The sequence below is a fragment of the Aquarana catesbeiana genome, linkage group LG09 (assembly GCF_042186555.1).
Source record: "Aquarana catesbeiana isolate 2022-GZ linkage group LG09, ASM4218655v1, whole genome shotgun sequence".
NCBI classification, from domain to species: domain Eukaryota; kingdom Metazoa; phylum Chordata; class Amphibia; order Anura; family Ranidae; genus Aquarana; species Aquarana catesbeiana.
In genome coordinates this window covers 49108714-49129452 of record NC_133332.1, presented here as the reverse complement: position 1 = coordinate 49129452, position 20739 = coordinate 49108714, and the positions used below count along the sequence as shown (strand labels likewise).

The 20739-nt window shown below is 42.2% G+C and overlaps 1 protein-coding gene across 1 annotated transcript in view; it reads left to right on the top strand.

The window, feature by feature from the left end:
• The window catches only part of DDX39B (DExD-box helicase 39B), a 41537-nt gene extending 21015 nt beyond the window's left edge, over positions 1-20522 (top strand). The window contains exons 5-11 of the mRNA XM_073598457.1: positions 2179-2362; positions 2950-3068; positions 15080-15211; positions 17705-17814; positions 17968-18112; positions 19221-19368; positions 19878-20522. Coding sequence (XP_073454558.1) covers positions 2179-2362; positions 2950-3068; positions 15080-15211; positions 17705-17814; positions 17968-18112; positions 19221-19368; positions 19878-19894 — 855 coding nt within the window. The 3' untranslated portion in view covers positions 19895-20522. The remainder of the gene's footprint in view (positions 1-2178; positions 2363-2949; positions 3069-15079; positions 15212-17704; positions 17815-17967; positions 18113-19220; positions 19369-19877) is intronic.
• The last annotated feature ends 217 nt before the right edge of the window (positions 20523-20739 follow it).

Genomic DNA, 20739 nt, shown 5'->3' with positions numbered 1-20739 from the left:
AAGATCAAAGATAAAGAAGGCATGTCGACTGCTTTCTGAATTCCTCCACACATGACAGCTTTGCAGAGCTGGCACCCAGCGCTGGAGGTAACACAATACCCAGTGATCCAGGGGCTGAATGACAGTCTGTACACACCCAGCAGCAGGCCACGCCTCTATGCGTTTTGTCCAATCAGGAACTTTCCAAAGAGGATCAAATCTTACTGAATTACGCTATTGAGCTGCTTCTTTCTTTTGTATGATTAACGTCTGGATGAGAATCTGCACAGTGACCTGGGGTGAGGGGAAATTTGCTACCAAGGAAAGCTGACAGCTTGGATTTAACCACTTCAGCCCCGGAAGGATTTACCCCCTTCCTGACCAGAGCACTTTTTGAGATTTACGGCACTGCGTCGATTTAACTGACAGTTGCGCGGTCGTGCGACGTTACACCAAAACAAAATTGACGTTCTTTTTTTTCCCCACAAATAGGGCTTTCTTTTGGTGGTATTTGATCACCTCTGTGTGTTTTTTTTTTTTTTTTTTTTTGCGCTATAAACAAAAAAGAGTGACAATTTTGAAAAGCAATCTTTTTTACTTTTTGCTATAATAAATATTCCCCAAAAATATATAAAAAAAACTAATTTTTTCCTGAGTTTAGGCCGATGTGTATTCTACATATTTTTGGTAAAAAAAAAAATCGCAATAATATATTGATTGGTTTGCACAAAAGTTATAGCGTCTACAAAATAGGGGATAGATTTATGGCATTTTTATTATTATTATTTTTTTTTTATTAGTAATGGCGGCGATTTGCGATTTTTATTATGACTGCGACATTGCGGCGGACACATCGGACACTTTTGACACTATTTTGGGACCATTGTCATTTATACAGCAATCAGTGCTATAAAAATGCACTGATTACTATGTAAATGACACTGGCAGGGAAGAGGTTAAACACTAGGGGTTATGAAGGGGTTAAGTGTGTCCTAGGGAGTGATTCTAACTGTAGTGGGGGTGGGCTCAATACAACATGACAGAGATCACTGCTCCCGATGACAGGGAGCAGTAGATCTGTCATGTTGCTAGGCAGAACAGGGAAATGCCTTGTTTTCATAGGCATCTCCCCGTTCTGCCTCTCCGTGCCTCGATCGCGGGACACTGGCGAACTTCGAATCCCCGGGACCCGCGGGCACGGTTACGCAGTACGTGACGTGTGCACGCCTTCTAGCCCGCAAATTAAAGGGGATGTACAGGTACGCTCATTTGCCCACCGCTGCCATTGTGCCGACGTATATCGGCGTGCGGCGGTCAGAAAGTGGTTAAGTGTGTAATGACAATCTTTAGAGCGGTACGTATCTCTGGTGAGTTGCTAATTAAGAATGTGCACAGTGTGGACACTGTTAAAAAAGATCAGTTCACATTTCATAACATGTTACCGGTTACCCTCGTATTCAGGGTGTAACGTGTTACTAAATCAGCAAAACTGAATGACTGCATTGACTTCAGAACAGATGCGGAGAATGGTGCCAACTGCATAAATGGAGGACTGGTGGCTTTTCAGCAGTTGAACAGGTGCCAGTGGTTCCCTATGTTCTTAAAGAGGAGGGACACCCCCTCCCACACGAAAAATTTAAAGTCAACAGCTACAAATATTGCAGCTGCTGACTTTAAATATATGGGAACTTACCTGTCCAGGGAGCCTGCGATGTTGGCACCCCAGCCGGTGCATTCCTGGTAAGGGAACCCGGCAGTGAAGTACGCTTTGCTTTCTATTTGGCCCAGCGGCACAAGAAGGAGAAGGGGATCGAACTTCCGAGATACTGTGCAATCCTAGGAAGTGGGGAACAATGCCTGTCAAAGACAAAGGTGCCAAATATGGCACTGGAGGGGATGCGGAGGAGACGAATAAGTGGAAGTTCCACTTTTGAGTAGAACTCTGCTTTAAGTATAAGTTTTCTTTGAAGACCATAACTTACCCCCCATTATTAAAGCTGTAAGCTCACATGGGTGAAAATGTCATGATAAAGGGAGGAGAAAATGACAAGGCATATAGAAGAAGCTGGAGGATTTGGGTCATCCAAGAGTACAGATATACTTCAAGGCTTATTGTAACTTTTCATAGCAAAGTAACTAAGAAATTTATTTTCATAACTTGATACTCAGAAATTCAACTTGTTGCTTCTTGCATACTAGGTGGCTGTGTTTTTTGGTGGACTTGCAATCAAGAAGGATGAGGAGATGTTGAAGAAAAGCTGCCCACACATTGTGGTCGGGACTCCCGGCCGAACTTTGGCGCTGGCAAGAAACAAGACCCTAAATCTGAAACACATTAAACACTTCATCCTTGATGAATGCGACAAGATGCTAGAGCAATTAGGTGAGGAGGGAATAAGCAAGAGGAAATTATTGTATGAAATGCCATTGTTGTTGAATGTTGCATAATCTTAGGATCTCCAAATTGATTGGAAGATCCTACCTGAGTCACATTTTACATCTTGTGCATTTATACCGGTCTCATTGCCATATAAGTAATTCTGTGTAGATAATTTTTTAATATCATAGCAAGACATGTAAACACCTCATGGTTTGGCTGCCATTGTGCTTATTTAGGGCCAGTTCACACCAGATGCAGTTTCGTGCGCTTTTTTTCTGCACTAAAAATGCATGCACAGTGTTTTGCATGTATCCCAATGGCTCTAGTTCACACGAGTGCAGTCAGTTCCAGGTGCAGAAACTGACCGGAACTGACTGCTCTGGTGTGAACTAGAGCCATGGAAAACGCTGTGCATGCATTCTTAGTGCAGAAAAAAGCGCACAGAACTGCATCTGGTGTGAAATGGCCCTTAGAACAACCACCTATAGATTTAAGGGCCTCTACAAACAGAATTTAACAATGAATGGACAAAAACGTCTTTGTGACACTGTTTTTTTTTTTTTTTTTTTTTTTTTTTTTTACCATTGCAGATATGCGCAGAGATGTGCAAGAAATATTTCGTATGACTCCTCATGAGAAGCAGGTCATGATGTTCAGCGCTACCCTGAGCAAGGAGATTCGCCCAGTTTGCAGAAAGTTCATGCAAGACGTAATAACCGACTCTTCAAATCCCTCTTCTTCTTCCCTCCGCACCACCCCTTCAGCTGTCCCCGCCTGACACTGCTTCCAGAGAGATGCTGGGAACAAGAAGCTGCAAGCGCAATCAGTTGCTGTTTCCCTTTCATAGAAAGTGACATGGTCTGCAAAACTGTGTCAGACAGCTATAGCAAGCATTAGGTCCCTGTGGCACCATTCGCACAAGTGTGTCACTGACATAGCAAACAGCCATTCCTTGTGACACTAGTCGCACAAGTGTGTCACTGACATAGCAAACAGCCAATCCCTGTGACACTAGTCGCACAAGTGTGTCACTGACATAGCAAACAGCCATTCCTTGTGACACTATTCGCACAAGTGTGTCACTGACATAGCAAACAGCCAATCCCTGTGGCACTAGTCGCACAAGTGTGTCACTGACATAGCAAACAGCCAATCCCTGTGACGCTATTCATTCAAGTGTCACCCCAGCCAGTAGCAGACATATCCAGTCCATATGACACATCAAGTGCAACAGCAGTTAATAACAAACATCCAGTCCTCATGACAGTATCCACAGAAGTCTCACAATATCTAGTAGGCATTCTTTGTAGGACTATCAATAATGCTTATAGGGAACACCCAGTTTTTGTGACACCGTCCACACCCAAGTGTCACAGTAGCCATAACCCTGTGGCCTTACACATTTTACTAAAGCCAGCTGCAAAGATCAAACCCCTGTGCCATCCACCAACACATTACCCAAGTGTATAGCCAGCAGCCAGTCCCATTGTGACACATCACAAAAGTTAACAGCTATCCCTGTGTGATACACCACCAGTGTCACACAAAAATGACCTTCCAAATGAAGTCACTTAATACCTCATCACAACTATTTCACATATCTATACAAATGCTGGTGTGATACCATTTAATTCTTATTTAAACCACCAACGCAACACACCATTTTACTTTTTTATGGCTTTTTTTGTGGTACAAGCAAGTCAGTCCCTAAACCACAGCATTGTTTTTGGCACAAGCTTTGCCCTTTGTCATAAAGCATTATAGATCGATATTAACAATTCAGTGCCAAGGTACTGACCTCTGCTTTTACTTAGCACAACTGTTTGCCACACTAAGGGCCACTATATTCAGTATTTTTTGTGACTGCTGCACTTTTTGTATAGATGAATGCTCAACATTTTCAAGGAAAGACTCTTGTATAATTGAGAGCTTTTTTTTTTTTTTTTTTTCTTTTTGAAACTATACCTTTGTCACATTAATGAGCTCTTCTATTATACCGTGGCAGTCACACTTTTTTGGCTTCCTCGAGTGACCTAATAGTCCATTTTTTATTTTTTTTAAATATTTTTTTCTGTTTTTAAAAAAAACAAAAACTTTTTTTTTTTAAAATTTGGTCAATTTTGGCAGTGCTAATATAAAGTGGGTGGGAGAAAGGTGTGGTTTACTGCCAGTAGGAACTGGGCACAGTTGTTACTAGCAGTATTAAAGGGCTGTTACGAAAGTGGGTGGGTGGGGTGGCATAGCTACGAGGGCTGTTAACTTCTGTTCAGATAGCCAAGCTTAGATAGGCTTTCACATTGTTGTGGGACAGATGTTTTTATAATGTTTATAGAATGCTTAACAATATTCATGCTATAAAGTTAGCTTTGGGGGCTTTCAACCACCTTGGGTAGTTATTGCTAGAAAGAGGGAAAGTTTAAACAAGAATCAGTTCACAAATTGGGTAGCTCAATTCAGAAACGGTGCTTTGGGCTGTGACATGTGTGGTGTTGGGATGGCAGTCAGCAGGAGGTCAGTTACAATTCCTTATGATGGGAAACATTTGAGTTTTTCTATGGAAGTGATTATAAGGGGGGTTTAGTGAAATTCCATAAAGTTTGATCCACGGGATAGCACCAGGGAAACAGGACTACCCCCTCTTTCCATCTCTCTCTCTGCTCTTTTATCTCTTATGCTGCTCGAGTCAGTGTGAATGTCTGAAAAAAAATATGTGCCAGTGTGTTCATCTTCACATACACTGGGCATTTCCTGTCCTTGTTGTAAGTTAGAATGTGGATGTTGTGATGGTACATACACTGGCATATAATTAGCTTTTATGTACGGAGTGAATGTATGAGACTTGTATATTGTGGCTTATGTATGTATTTCTAATGTACATTGTGGAAAGGCTTTTATATTCAATGTTCTGGTAAGTCTGAGTATGCCTGCACTTCAAATACAAGCTACTCTGATTTGTCAGGCCATTGGACTTTCAAAAAAGGTCCAAAGTGCAGTGATTATTGAAAGTGCATAAATCCATAGCTGCAAATTACGGATCAGATTACTAAACTTTGAACAGTAAAATATTATATCTGATTAATATGCGCTTCTGCACTTTAGTCATAGCACATTGGGAATTGGGCTCGTGTAAGACTCATGAGCATTCCGATAACCTCGTCACTAGCATGACCTTATTAGCCAGATGACAACAGGTTCCACCAGCTTCTTGGAATGTAAAAATAAGTGCACCCAGAAGAGAGGTTTTTCCCTTCCCATTCCACAATGCATTGCCTGGGCCTTATTAAAGCTGATTTGTCAAGTTAAATAGTTTGAACCAAGCTGTGGTCCAAATGAACGGTTTCCTTCACTAAGTACTGCAGTGTCTCTAAGCACTGCATGTATATTCAGTTGCATACAGTTCATAGTGCTGTGTTGCAGCACTTGCTGTCCCACACCCGGAACAGAATGGAGTTGGTCTGAGCGGCGTTCAGCCATTCATAGGCAGCTTTGTATTCTGTGAATGAATACAAAGCTTTCTCTGATTGGTAGAGTCCAAGAGTGTGATGTCATCAGCCTGCCCCTCTGACTCAATCTCACACCTGGAACAATGCAGAGTCAGTCTGAGTGTTGCTCAGCCATTTATAGGAAGCTTTGTATTCTGTGAATGAATACAAAGCTTCCTATGATTGGCTGGGCGGGCAGGCTGATGATGTTGCATTTTTCAACCCAGCCAATCAGAGGAAGCCTTGTATTCATTCACAGAATACAAAGCTCCCTATGAATGGCGGTGTGCTGCTTAGACTGACTCTGTATTGTTTTGAGTGTGAGACGCGAAGTGTTTGCCTCACAGCCACAATTCAGCACTGTGCACTATATGTAGCTGAAGGAATATACAGTGCTTACAGACATTGTTTCCTGTGACTTTAAATAGTTTGGACCAAACTATAGTCACAGGAGACATGGAAATCAGCTTTAACTTTTTCATAGTCCTAGACATTGCCATGTGTCTCCGGTCGACCGCTTATGGGATCCTGGGACAAGCTGTTTTTACTCTATGTGAGTACCTAGCCGAACCCTCTTTTTTATAATATAATATCCAAAAGTTTAGCTGAGGTGAAAGGGCATGCTAGTGACAAGTTTGCCTAGCTGTCTTGTCATGATCTTATGCAAATACCAAATATCATTGCCTGTAACACTTTTCTACATAACGGATTGTGATTTTCATGCAACCATTTGTAGCTTGTATTTCAGCGTTCAAGGCTATTTGGGGCTCCAGGTGCTGAAAGCGGGCAGCCCATTCATGTCTGTGGAGATGCAGCGGCTACATGGACACAGCCGCTTGTCCCAATTTGACAGCCATGTGGGTGAGAGCCTCCAAATGCAGACAATGTATGTTCAGGGCTGCTCACCCATATGGCTATCAAAGTGGGAGGAGCAGCCGCTGTGTCCCCAAAGACATCAGTGGGCTGCCTGTGTGCAACACCTGGGGGATTAAGCTGCAAAAATACATGGGCACAGACTATAGGGTTAACTCCTAAATCAAATTTCAGTTCCATGTAAATATATTTTAAAGTGCCTGCTTTCCTGTTCTAGAAGTTACTGAATTTTTCCAGATTCGATGTATTTATTAAATATAAAGCAACCTCTCACAGTATTTATTTCCAGGTTGTACATTGGACACCAACATCTGGTGTTCTTACCGGATGGGTTTTTTCATACACAGTAGTAATATTTACATGTGTTAAGACTTGAGAACACCCATTCTGAATTTTGTTTGCCAATCCCAGGTTCTTACTGCTCCTAGATATCTGCAGCATTATTAACTCCAGACTTTTTTTTTGTATTTTTATCATTGAATATATAAGCCTTTTCCATACAGGAAGGTTTGATACTAATGCAAAGAAGCTGCACAGCCAGGCTGACATAAAGAAAAGCATTAACAATTAATTTCCTGATAGAAGCCAGTGCACAAGTACCATCATACTGACTTGTGATTATGGCCCTCCCCAATATACCATTACTTTGTTTTCAAAATTTGTGTACACTGGCTATTTGTGACCAAAACCGACACAGAGGGGTAAAATAAATAATTCAGCGTACTGTGTCTCAGCTACAGTAAAAATCCCAGAGCTCAGCTTTGCTTTAAAGGATAAGTTCATAAAAATAAATGCACAGTTATTTGCAGGTAAAAAAATGTGCATTTATTATTATTGTTTATATAATTTTATTTTATTTTTTTGAGCCTGCAAAAGCATTGTGATCAGTAGATCGCTGGTGCCATGCAGACCTGTCAGTGTACCCGCACATCCTGTATGGGCAGACAGGTACAGTGACAGAAAGAATCAATGAACTACCAGGGCACTCCACAGGGCAGTGGTATTTCATTGAGAACTACAAACCAACAGCCACAAAGGATGTTGGGTCTTGTAGTTCATTCACACACGGAGCTGATTTAAAAAACGGCAGTACTGGGAGAAGTTCCCCGTGCTGTCAGTCACAGGGAGGGGGGGATTGGGCAGCGGCTGCAGCACCCTAAATGCGGGTGGAACATGTTCCCAAAGGTGAACTTATGGCAGATCTCCTTTTAATGCTCATTGCTTGGCTAGCTTTTTTCAGTTAGTAGAGACATGAATTGGGTTACTCCCTTAACCACTAGCCGACCAGCGCACAACAATTTACGTCAGCACAATAGCACGGCTGGGCAAATGGGTGCACAGGTACGTCCCCTTTAAGAAACGGCTTTGTGGGCATGGCGCCCGCCCTCCGTGCCCATGGACTCTGTCCACCAGGGGCCCGTGATCGTGTCACGGAGCGAAAGAACAGGGAGATGCCTTTGTAAACAAGGCATTTCCTCGTTCTGCCTAGTGACATGACAGGGATCTACTGCTCCCTGTGATCAAGAGCAGTGATCGCTGTCATGTCAGTGGAAGCCCACCCCCCCACAGTTAGAATCACTCCATAGGACACACTTAACCCCTTGATCGCCCCCTAGTGTTTAAGTGTTTAACCCCTTCCCTGCCAGTATCATTTACACAGTAATCAGTGCATTTTTTAGTACTGATCGCTGTATAAATGACAATGGTCCCAAAATAGCGTCAAAAGTGTCCGATAGGTCCGCCATAATGTCTCAGTCCCAATAAAAATTGCAGATCGCCACCATTACTAATAAAAAAAAAAAAAAAATTAATAATAAAAATGCCATAAATCTATCCCCTGTTTTGTAGACGGGATAACATTTGCACAAACCAATCAATATACGCTTATTGCGTTTTTTTTTTTTACCAAAAATATGTCGAAGAATACATATCTGCCTAAACTAAGAGACATTTTTATATATATATATATAAAAATAATAATTTTGGGGGGGGGATATTTATTATAGCAAAAAGATATTGCTTTTTTTTGGTTATAGCTCAAAAAATGAAAACCGCAGAGGTTATCAAATGGCACCAAAAGAAAGCTCTATTTGTGTGAAAAAAAGGACGTCAATTTTGTTTGGGTGCAACATCGCACGACTGCACAATTGTCAGTTACAGCGTCGCAGTGCCGAAACGCAAAATGTGCTCTGGTCAGTAAGGGGGTAAAACCTTCCAGGGCTGAAGTGGTTGTAAACCCAATGTGAAAAAAAAGCTAACACCTGCAAGACAAAGGCATAATGAGCTAGTATGCATAGCATACTAGCTCATTATGTAATACCTGAGATCGAAGCCCTCGCTGCGGTGCCCGTACACAGCACCGGCCAGCGACATCACTCCCGGCTCCGGTGTTGTGATTGGCCGGAGCCGCGATGATTTCACTCCTGCGCATGCAAGCAGGAGCTGCAGGTCATGGCACAGTCCAACTGAAGCAGCGGCACGTACGTGCCTTTGGTTCAGTGCGCATGTGCCAATGACATCGGCACATGCAAATACAGGGGACATCTCCTAAACCGTGCAGGTTTAGGAGATACCCTGGGTAGCTACAGGTAAGCCTTATAGGCTTACCTGTAGCAAAAAGTGGTCTGTAAGGGTTTACAACCACAAAACATGAACTATTTTTTGAATGCAAATGCTGCTCGCCGGATGTAAGGAACACATTGAAGTAGAATAATAGAATGTTGACGCAGAAAAAGAACGTTTCCGATTGAAAATGGTTTCAGTGGCCCTGGAAATGTGCAGTACTATAATTGCTCTGACAGAGATGGTAAGTGGCAAGAAACCAGCCCTGGTGTACACAGACCCTGAGCCACAAAAAGGCCCCATCCTTAAGTGTCATCTACATAATAACAGAATAGTTATTTTATCCATCTCTCAGGTGTTTTTGCTATTCTGTCTGCCTGGCTTAGTATCTTCATGCATCCATACATAGAAATAAATTGGGACAACAGTGGCAGTCATTTTCTGAGATGAAGCTGAATATTTGGCTTCCTAATAGGGCTGATGTATAACAGTTGAAACATGAAGCATTGCTATGTATACTTCTCATTCTTATGCCCGTTAGTGACTAAATAGATAACAGCTTCATTTAAATACCTGCCTAGCCCAGAAAATACCTAAATTAAGGGAAAATGTGATATGCTTATGAATATGTACCTGCCTTTGCCATCAGCTAGAAATATAAAAATTTTAAAGTGATTCAACAGCAGAGCAAGAGGATTCTGTGTTTTTATTATGGGGAATTTTGTTGAGCTAAAGAGAACCAGTCATGTTCTCACTAATCTGTGAAACACACAGAATCTAAGTACGCCATTGTATTTTGGCAATGACTGATCTGCCCTCCCTAATTCTATTATTATATAATACATAATTTATAGAGCACCAACAGTTTGCACAGTTCTTCACAATATAAAGGGAGACTGCAGTTACATTATAATGCCAGGCAAGAGGATTAGGAGGGCCCTGCTTATGAGCGCTTTACAATCAGAAAGGAAGGGACAATAATACAAAGAATAATAACTGAGTTGATGGAGTAGTAAAAAGTTCAGTTTATTAGGTTGAGGCAGGATAGGCTTCTCTAAAGAGATGAGTTTTCAGGCAGCATCTAAAGGTGGACAGAGTAGGAGATAGCTGAACAGATTCGGGTAGAGGATGAGGATGAGAGGCTCTGGAGAAATCCTGGAGATGAGCATGGGAGGGGGCTGTCAAATTCTGGCCAGGTATGTTGGTGTTGTGCCGCTCTGGTGATCATAATGGCTAGCCATAGATGATGCAATTTTGTTTCCTGCACCCACGGGTTTCAGAAAAGAAAATCGCTCAATTCCCTCATCAACACAGTCAGTGTTGTCCTCCTCCGGCATTGTGTTCTGCCAACGGGGAGCCTTCCCGGCCGGCAGAACACAATGATTCCCTCTGGCAGCTATAGCTTAATGATGACTGCTGGCAGCTATAGCTCTATAAGCCACCGGCAGTAATCACATGCAAAAAATCCAACAGGCTGGTTGCACTGAAAGTCGATCGATGGATTCAGTACAACCAGTCTGCCTTTAGATGGATTGAATCTTGGCCAGTCCCTGCTGAACCAGATGAGATTTAATTTATCTATGGCCGGCTTAAAGTTGTCGGCTCTAATACCAGGATGAGGCCAGCTTTTTTAGGCTCGGTTCACACTGCCACGACTTAGGATCCGACTTGTGAGACCCCAAGTCGCATGACATGTGAAATCCCATTTTAGTTAATGAGAGTTGTACTAATTAGCACTACTGAAGTCGCTCTGACTTTAGAAAAGGTTCCTGTACTACTTCAAGGCAAATTCTATCCGACTTTTGAACATAGACCAATGGAAGTTGCCTCCAAGTTGGATCTTCATCTTAATTGATGTGAGTTGAATCCGACATTACGGCAAGATTATCGAGGCATTCTCTGAAGTTGCTTCAAAGTCGCACTGAAGTCACCTGGCAAAGTCCCGCACTGTAAGTTGCGCAACTTTCTGGTCGCAGCAATTTGAACCGAGCTTAAAAGGTGACTTCATTTGCTTTCATGCTGCTGTGTTTTTATAGTCCCCAGGGAGTGAAGGTGGATCTGACATTGCCAGAATACACGGCATGTTTATTTTGCAGGTTAGTAAGAAGCTGATTGGTTCATTTAGATCTACTGCCTACAATTGGTTGCTGTAGGCAGGCCTTATTGCAGGCTCCTTTTTAAAAACAACCAGCCAGCCTCTCTGCTCTGTACTTGTGGTCAGCCTTTACAGGACCGCATTTGAATCTGTGTACTCCTAATTCTTCCACCATAATAAACTGGTGGATTTTTATTATTATAGCTGCAACTTGCTTTGCAATATTTAATGTTTACAGAAATATTATGTTGAGCATCATTGCAGTAAATATAATTGCTAATTTTCATCAATCCCTTTAAAAAAGTTAAATGTCTTCTATCACTCATGCAAGTACTTTGTGTCTGTGGTGAAATTTTGTGTTTAGGAGCTTACACCCAACCTAGATGTATGGCCATAAATGACATGATGTACCCTTCTCTGCACTTGGCCCCCTCCTCTTTCTGTATTTAGTATTGGAATGGATTGTGTTGTGAATGCCGTTAGAAAGATGTATGGTGCTGTGAGTGCATATTTGTCAGCCACCTTTCTCTTGTGAAAAATGTGATGTGATTTTGAGTTGTTAATCCCTTTCAGTGGAATAAGATGGCATTTTGGAGGAATAACATTCTCGGCCTATTCATTTTTTCCTGGTGCTTCTTAAAACAGGTGGATTCCCATTATTGATGGCTGTTTCTCCCTGGTTGCAGCTGTCAGACAAACCTCACTGTGTTTTTGAAATTGATAAAAACAGACCAGCTGGGAAACCACTAGCTTTGACAGATGCAACAAAGAAACAGTTGCTACCTACCTGTTTTAAGAGACCCATATTATAAAAAAAAAAAAAAAACCTAGGTGACAAATCCTAGCTAATTATGGCTAGTTACTGGGTAACTAGTTGAAATTATTTTACCAGCTTTGCTAATGAGACTCTGGGGGGGGGGGGGGACAAAAACCAAAACACTTGTGTCTCAAAGGTCTGATGAAAGCAGCTGTTCCCTGACATGTGCCACATTGTTAACGTATTCATTGCTGCTGTGGAAGTCGGATGTGGTCTGTGATTTAGGAATGGCTGCTCCTTTCAAGGACTTCTCACACAGGAGTTTTACGAACATCAGAAACCTTATAATGAAGACCAAGGGATCTGAAAAATGTCCCAGTGACTAAACAATCTTGGCAAGCCTGATATTTAGTTGTGTGACAAAGCAAATTTTCTGATTTCTGTAAGGACTACAGTAGCAAGGCTTCTTCTGGAGTTCCCCCTTCAGAATTCTGTGACTTAAGAATTCTGCAGGTAGGTGGGCAACAGTTAGATCTGCTTCTTGTTTTGAGCCCACACAGCTTTAAAACTGGACTGTGGGTACAAAAATGCTTGAAGTATATCTTAACCCTAAAACAAAAATATCTTGTAGCTGAAAGGAGTTCGCCCCCCCCCACACACACACACAAACACACACACACACACACCCACCCCACCAAAAAAAAACAAAAAACAGCTGCTCACTTTTAATATTAGGACACTTGCCTGTCCGATGTTGGTACCCCAGCTGATTTTTCAGTCGGCTCTCGGGTGCTGCCGCCGCCATTTGTTGTAAGGTAAATCGGCAGTGAAGTTGCGCTTTGAATGGTGGAGGAGGGTGGCTGAACCTCCGGGGGACCTCGCTGTGGAGACGGGTACCTGTCAAAAACAAGTACCCACTCCCCTCAGAAAAGTGCCAAATGTGGCAGCTGGGGGGAGGAAGCAAACAAGTGGAGCTTCCCCTTTTGGGTGGAGCTCTGCTTTAAAGCCTCAATCACATGGGCGTACTACAACATACACCCTTGTTCATGCAGGCAAAACCATTTATGTCAGCTGGAAAGCAGTGGCTGCATAGACACAGCTGTTGCTCTAAATTTGACATCCATGTGGTTGCCATGGCCCTGCACACACTGTCAGTGTCTGGGGCCAAGAATTTGTATGAATATCAAAGTGGGAGCAGCAGCTGTGTCCGTGCAGCCGTTTCATCCCATTTGATATAAATGGGGTTGCCTTCACATGGATATACGGAACACCTTTGCATTCCCACGTGGGCAAACACTCCGCTTGCATGGGTGTACACTGTAGTGTGCCTGTTTTCGAATTTTGTTTTTTTTTAAAAATCTTCTAATTTTAGCACTTGTTTTAGTGCTGCATCTTACAAAAAAAAAAAAGTATCAAAATGAATGAAAATTGGGAAATATCAGCAGGAAAATAATGGTTAAAGGGAGAAGGGAAAGGAAGAGTTAGAGCTGATTAGGGTAAACTAAGGGGTAAATGGACACACAGTTTATTAAAAAATAAACTATATATAAAAAAAAAAATATATATATATATATATATATATATATATATATATATATATATATATATATATATATATATATATATATATATATATATATATATAATATATGTAAATTATACTTGTCATGTTGCTTAAACTGACACTATACAGATAGATCATCCAGATCTATTAAAGCTGCTGTATTACATACATAGCAACTTTTGGCTGTGGAGCAGGACGGGGTGTATTATTTGCCCTATGTACTTCAGTTACATGCTTTTTTGACTGTGTAGTACGCCTACTTGTCCACAGCTGGTTAAAGTGATTGTAAACGATCACCTTATAAGCCTGGGCTCATAGTGCATGTGGAACACCACATGTAATTTGCACCGCATTCCTGTGCACATCACGATGTGATGTCTGTGTGGTTCGTATGGTTCAAATCGCATCTGCACCAAACTGGTGCAGGACCATTTTTTATTTTTTTCACACTTGCATCACATGGGTGTTCACATCCATGCGATGCGATTCTGGCAATCACACTGCATTTTGCGATCAGTTTCAGGGACACCCACAGCAGATTGCATGGATGCCGTGCTATGCAGTGCAATGTGGGGAAACAGCGAATCTTGCGCCTTTCCTGTATCACATCAGTGTGAACCAGGCCTCAAACAACTCATTCAGTTTAAAAATCGAAATCAAAGGATAAACATTTGTGTATAGATATTGTGTATAGCTATAAAAAAAAGTACTTCAATTATTTTTTTTATAAGTGATCACGATTCCTCTGTTCTCAGCTGCATAAGAGCTGGGAGAAAGAGAAGCTGCAGTGCACTGAGCGTGCCAGAGAAAAGCTGTGCGGGTGGGGGTCAGGACAAGTCTGCTCATTGGAGGAGACTAGGCTGAGTTTCCAGCACAACTAGAGAACTGACCAGGCTGTGCTCTTATGCCCAGTGTGGTCAGTTTTTAATAGCAAAGCAGAGGGACTGACAGGATCACCAGGGAAGCAATGCAAAGAGAACAGGATACTTTTTCATACAAATACATGGTACAGCAGGCACATATCAAAAACATGAAATGTTGGGCTTACATATTCTTTAATGAACTTGCAAAGCTCTCCGGTTGGAGCTCATGGAAACAAATCTTGCTGCTGTAGTCCTAAAACACCCATCCAGTGTTTGCTATATAATTCTTTTGCAGTCCCAATAGCTAAATCTGTTGAACTGGACCATAGCTTTTTAAATTGTAAGTCCTGGTAATTTTTGCCATAACAATCTATGCAAGATGCCATCTTAGTCCATGTAAGAGGTCATCTAGGAATCCACCTCGATCACGCCTCACCCTGTAATAGGACTTCTCAAAAATTTATAAGGAAAGCCGGCCCCTCCCCTTACTGTTTAACCCTTAATTTCCCACCCCCCTCCTTCAGCCAATGGAAATCTTTGTGGATGACGAGACCAAGCTGACTCTTCACGGACTCCAACAATATTACGTCAAGCTCAAGGACAATGAGAAAAACCGCAAACTTTTTGATCTTCTAGATCTATTGGAGTTCAACCAGGTGAAAAATTTGTTGTTTCTTTTACAAAGCTCAGTTTGAAGAGAAATGGAAGACATTTAAGAATGTCGTCCACTTATGTTTTCTTCTATTTATCCACCAGAGATCCCATCACCTCTACACTCATAGGTTGTGAAGGGATTTCCCCAGAATAGGGATGCAGACGACTATAAAAACATGAATTTAACCACTTTCCGTGGTTATGCCAGGATGATAGCTGCAGCATCCCGGTATTGTTATTTAGAGCTGGCGATGCTGTTTTTAGTAAAAGCAATCCGAGCGATGTACCTGGGAAGACTGCTGCAGCATCCCGGTATCTAGAGTTGGCGATGCTGTTTTTAGTAAAAGCAATCCGAGCGACGTACCTGTACATTGCCCAAGTTCCAGTGTTTAGACCAGGATGATGGCGGCAGCTGCAGCATCCCGGGATCGTTTTTTTTTTTTTTTTTTTTTTTTTAGAGCTGGCGATGCTTTTTTCAGTAAAAGCAATCCGAGCAGTTAAATAGCCACTGGATTGCTTTTAAAAGTGACGTTAGGGGTGTTGTTGGGCTCTCCCATCCCGACGGTTCCGCTAGCTGACCGTAGAGCTGATTGGGGACCGGAACGGCCTCAATCATCTCTTTGGTCTAAGAAACCGGAAGCATTCATCACTTCCGATTCACCGGTTGTAAACAAACCATTACTGGTTTAAAAAAAAGCATTGGATCACTCTTGGTATGATCAAAACCTTTTAAGGGAATAGGAGAGATCTGGGGTCCGAAAGAGGACCTGTCACTGCCTATTACTATCACAAGGGATGTTTCCATTCCTTGTGATAATAAAAAAAATGTGTAAAGTGTAAAAATAATTTTAGGAAATGTAATTCTTCTTTTAAAAAAATGATATAATGTTTGGAGGTTCTAAGTAATTTTCTAGCAAAAAATACTGATTTTTACTTGTATGTGAGAAGTGTCAGAAAAAGGGCTGGTCTTCAAGTGGTTAAGACTTATCTACTCTATTTGAACCAAAATAAAAACTTTGGTTGGAGTTGAGCTTTTGGGCTCATTCTGAGGTGCTGAGACCCTTTATCTGTGCTGAGCTGCTTTTTGCTGCGTGTGCATCCAATCCAGAGCTGTGTATAGGCAGCGACTGCAGCCATAGAGGTGGATGCAGCAGCTGCATGTGAAAATTGGATGTGCTTTGGAAGGGGATGCACAGATCCGAACGCAGACACTGTGTTTTGTATCGGATCCATGCACCTGATCCTGCCTGTTAAATTTAGACATGTGCAGCCGCTGAGTCTACATTCACTTCTAGGGCTGCCTTTGTGCAGCTCCGAGGTGGATGCAGACGTAGCAAGAAAAACAGTTAAGCGCGGAGGACTGGTCTCGGCGCTCATCTGAATGACCCCTTAAAATGAATGTGTGCAATAAAAATAAATATTAATTACAGTAAGAGAAAAAAAAAAGTCCAGGAGGGTCCCATGATGAGGCCTGGTGGTCACATGGCTGGCTCTCCCCTGATCGTGGAGCTCCTGCTATGTTAAGTAGAGAGAACTCCATAGGCTAACAAAGGCTTCACATCGCGGTCTGAATGGGCTGTAAAATATCATGCATAACCTAGTGGGGTATAACGGGGAGTAGCAATACCTATGCACGCGGTGGCCCATATTTTATGACGCATTCATACAATGTGGGTCGGGGTTTGGAGTCTACATTTTTCAAACCTAAGGGAATTTCTTGGGATGTCATAGCTAATGCAGGACTGCCTGTACTTTGCTGTTTGTAAGTTTAAAGTTTACCGATAACTAGAATTTCTATTTTTAGTTTTGGATAGTATGGAGAAAGGTAATTGCATGCGGTTTCCCGCACAGTTCCTGTGTGAACCCAGTCTTGTTATTATTATTATTATACAGGATTTATATAGCGCCGACAGTTTACGCAGCGCTTTACAACATGAGGGATAGTGACTTTGAGCCTGAGTTCACGCAGGAGCGGTGCGGGAAACCTTCCTGCTTGATTGGTTCCGACATCTCCAGCTCCTGATACCACTGTGGACATCAGTGGCTGCAGCATGGGCTCCTCCTGCCTCTCCCATGGCTCACTCTTCCCCGGCGGTTCCAGCTATCCATTGGACCCCTCCCCAAGCCCGCTGTACCTCATTGCTGATCCTCTGCTGTCAGACAACGCAAAGCCGCTTCACAGGTCTGGGGATTTGTATCGGTGCAACCCTAGGAACCTGTGTTAGGTTTTACTGCTATCCAGGGTTCCATTAGAGAGATTTCTCATTTTCTCTTCTGGGGGGACAACATTTTTACTGATCAGGAAGTGAGGGAAAAGCTGCAACAGGGAAACTGCAATAAATATTATTCAGGAGAAAAAAACTTTTTTTTTCGTAGATCTAAAGTAAATTGTAGAATTAAATGGTTAGGTGTATGTCCAGCTTTACTGAGCTGCTTTTTATAAGCTATAATGATTTTCAAGGCTCTTGCTCATTTGTTTACACGGCTATTTGCAGGTGGTCATCTTTGTGAAGTCAGTTCAACGATGCATTGCTCTGGCTCAGCTGTTGGTGGAACAGAACTTCCCAGCTATTGCTATTCATCGCGGAATGCAACAGGAGGAAAGGTGGGACCTGTGATTCACTACTTCATCTTAGCAGAAAATGAGTTGGAGTGTTGAGCCATGAAGGCTCAGAGATGTGCTCGTAGGGGGGAGCTCTGGGATTATGGTTTGCACTCTTCATAGATGAATAACTTAAAATCTTGTGTTCACCGACAGGCTTTCCCGGTACCAACAATTCAAGGATTTCCAGCGCAGGATCCTGGTTGCCACCAATCTTTTTGGTCGTGGCATGGACATTGAGAGAGTAAACATTGCCTTCAATTATGACATGCCGGAAGACTCTGACACCTACCTGCACAGGGTATGAACTCTGCTTAATTTTCCTGTTTCTTTAATTCTTTAAACAGAACAGGCCAGACTCAGACTAGAAGTGTTCTCATGTGGTTTAGGATATTTAATTGCAAATTGGAGGCCCTTCCAGCTTCGGATGCTTGGACTCATTTTTTTTTAATGTGTTAGAATCTGTCACTTTACCTATTCATGTCAAAATGACAGGTTCTCCCACACATTGTGCTTCCTGCTATTCTGTTGGTGCCCTCTCTAAATACACAGCTCTTGCAGGTATAGAGGTAGGTGCATGTGATCTCCTTCAAGGATGTAGTAACTCAGGCCTAGGTAGAAAATCCAGAAACAAGAGGAGATTTCTTTTTCCACTTACTGCACTGAACTTCTAATCCGCTTCACAGAACACTGACTTACTTCATATGTTCTCTTCCTACGTTGACGGATCTGCAGCTATCCCTAGGATCATGCACCAGGGGATGCACAGGCTTCAAAACATAAGGAAACAAAGGGAAGCGCACAACTAGCGCAGTAAATATTAAACCAAGAGAATAAAATGCACTCATATTAACCAGATCAGGTGTGCACCTTTCAATATCTCACATGTATCACTGGCCAGGATTCTTATGTGATCTAACGTTTCATAACAGTCTCTCTCACTGCAAGCTGTGCGTACAGACTGGGAAAAGGAACGCGTGCACTCCCAACTGAGTGCTGCTCCACAGTGGTGCTCACAGAGCACTGTCAGTGTGTATAGGATTGCTGGCCACTCCCTGATCAAGCTTCCTGGTTTGCCATGAAAACGCACATTTCGGGGGCTTGTCCCCCTTTCTCAAGTCTCGACTTGAATAAAGGGGAAAAGCCCCTGAAACATGCATTGTCATGGCAATGCAGGAAGCTTGATTGGGAAGTGGACAGCAACCTTATATATGCGGACAGTGCCCTGGGAGCTTCACTGTGGAGCTTTGTTCTATTTCTAAGCAGCAAATTGCCTGGCCCAAACACCTTCACTTAAGGCATAAGCCTCCAAAGAGCTATGACTCCAATGGAGTGATGAAGTAACATTTACAGACCAGAGTTATTTTTTAAACTTCCATGTCTTTTTTTTTTTTTTTCTCCATCACTAGGTGGCACGTGCTGGTAGGTTTGGGACGAAGGGTCTCGCCATCACGTTTGTATCGGATGAGCAGGATGCAAAAATCCTAAACGAGGTTCAAGATCGGTTTGAGGTCAACATCAGCGAATTGCCTGATGAAATTGACATCTCTTCGTACAGTGAGTGTTGTTTAACAATCATTTGTGCTCTGTAACATCTTCTCTATGGTGCCCAAATACATTTCAATGTGAGCTTTCTGTTTCGGTTACATGTATGGAAAGTGTAAGCATTTCTGTACGTTTTTTGAGATAATGAAAATATAGCTATCTTGAGAATTTGCTTCAAATGAAGAAAACGCTCCAATGATTGAGTCCAGTAAGTGGAATGCGATTAGGGCATTCCTTCTAATTTTCTTTTTTGCTCTTCTATTCTTCACTATTTATATGTAAAGTAAAAACATTCTATGAATATCTTTTGAAGTTCTGGTAGTGATGATTTCAACAGCCTAGTGTGGGGGTGTGGTGACATATTGGGAAATTGAGTTGGGGGGGGGGGGTCTGTATTAGTGAAAAGATTAGGGACCCCTGAACTAGCTAATCGATTTTTCTCAACTGCATCAGTTGCCCTTTCTGTACAATATCAGTCTACTGCCATATTTGTAATCAAGCTTTCCTTTTTCCTGTTTCAGTTGAACAGACGCGGTGAAGCCAGGTCTCTTCATCGACCAGTCAGTGTGGCTGCCGAACGCGGTACACACCTGTGGTTCCTCTCAGCACCGGTTTGGGGGAGGCCGCCAACAGCTAAACTGTTTTAAAAAGGAGCTTGGTAATTTAATGCACCCAGCCCGTGTCCGTGTTTAAACAGGCAGAATACTGCTGAGTTTGTTGCACCCCTTCCCCTCTGCTCAGCACCGTGGACCTGCAGAACCTCTGTCTCATCGTTTTGCCAACAAGGAACTGGTTTTCAGTTGTGCAGGGATTAAAAAAAAAATGCAAAGAAACAAAAAAAAGTTGCATTCAATTTGAAAAGAAATGTTCTGTTTGTCTTTATATAGTGTATTAGAGGGCTTTACGGGAATGCAACAAACATGTTTCTGTAATGAATTGGAGTGGATTATGTGGAAATTTAGAGTTTAATGCCCGTGATTTGTGGTAAGACACTAAGATACTCAGCCCTGGTTGTTTTGGTTCTTTTTTTATTATTTAGATTTTTTTTTTAGAAATATCAACTTTTTGTTTAGTTACCACCCTCTGCATAAGTGACCAGTGGTGTCACCATTTATTGTATCATGACTTCCTACACCATGTCACAATAAATACCAAATGAAAAAGTTTGAAGTGTGTAATCTTTCCTCTCTAATGCCTTGTACTTGTACCACCTTAAACAGACACCAGGGATTGATTTATTAAAACTGGAGAGTGCTAAATCTGGTGACGCTCTGCATAGACCAAAGTCAGGCTGTTCTTCGTTAAATGTGTCACCTTCCATGAAAGCCTACCACAGACATATTTACCACTTCAATGCTGGGTACTTTCTCCCCCTTCCTGCCC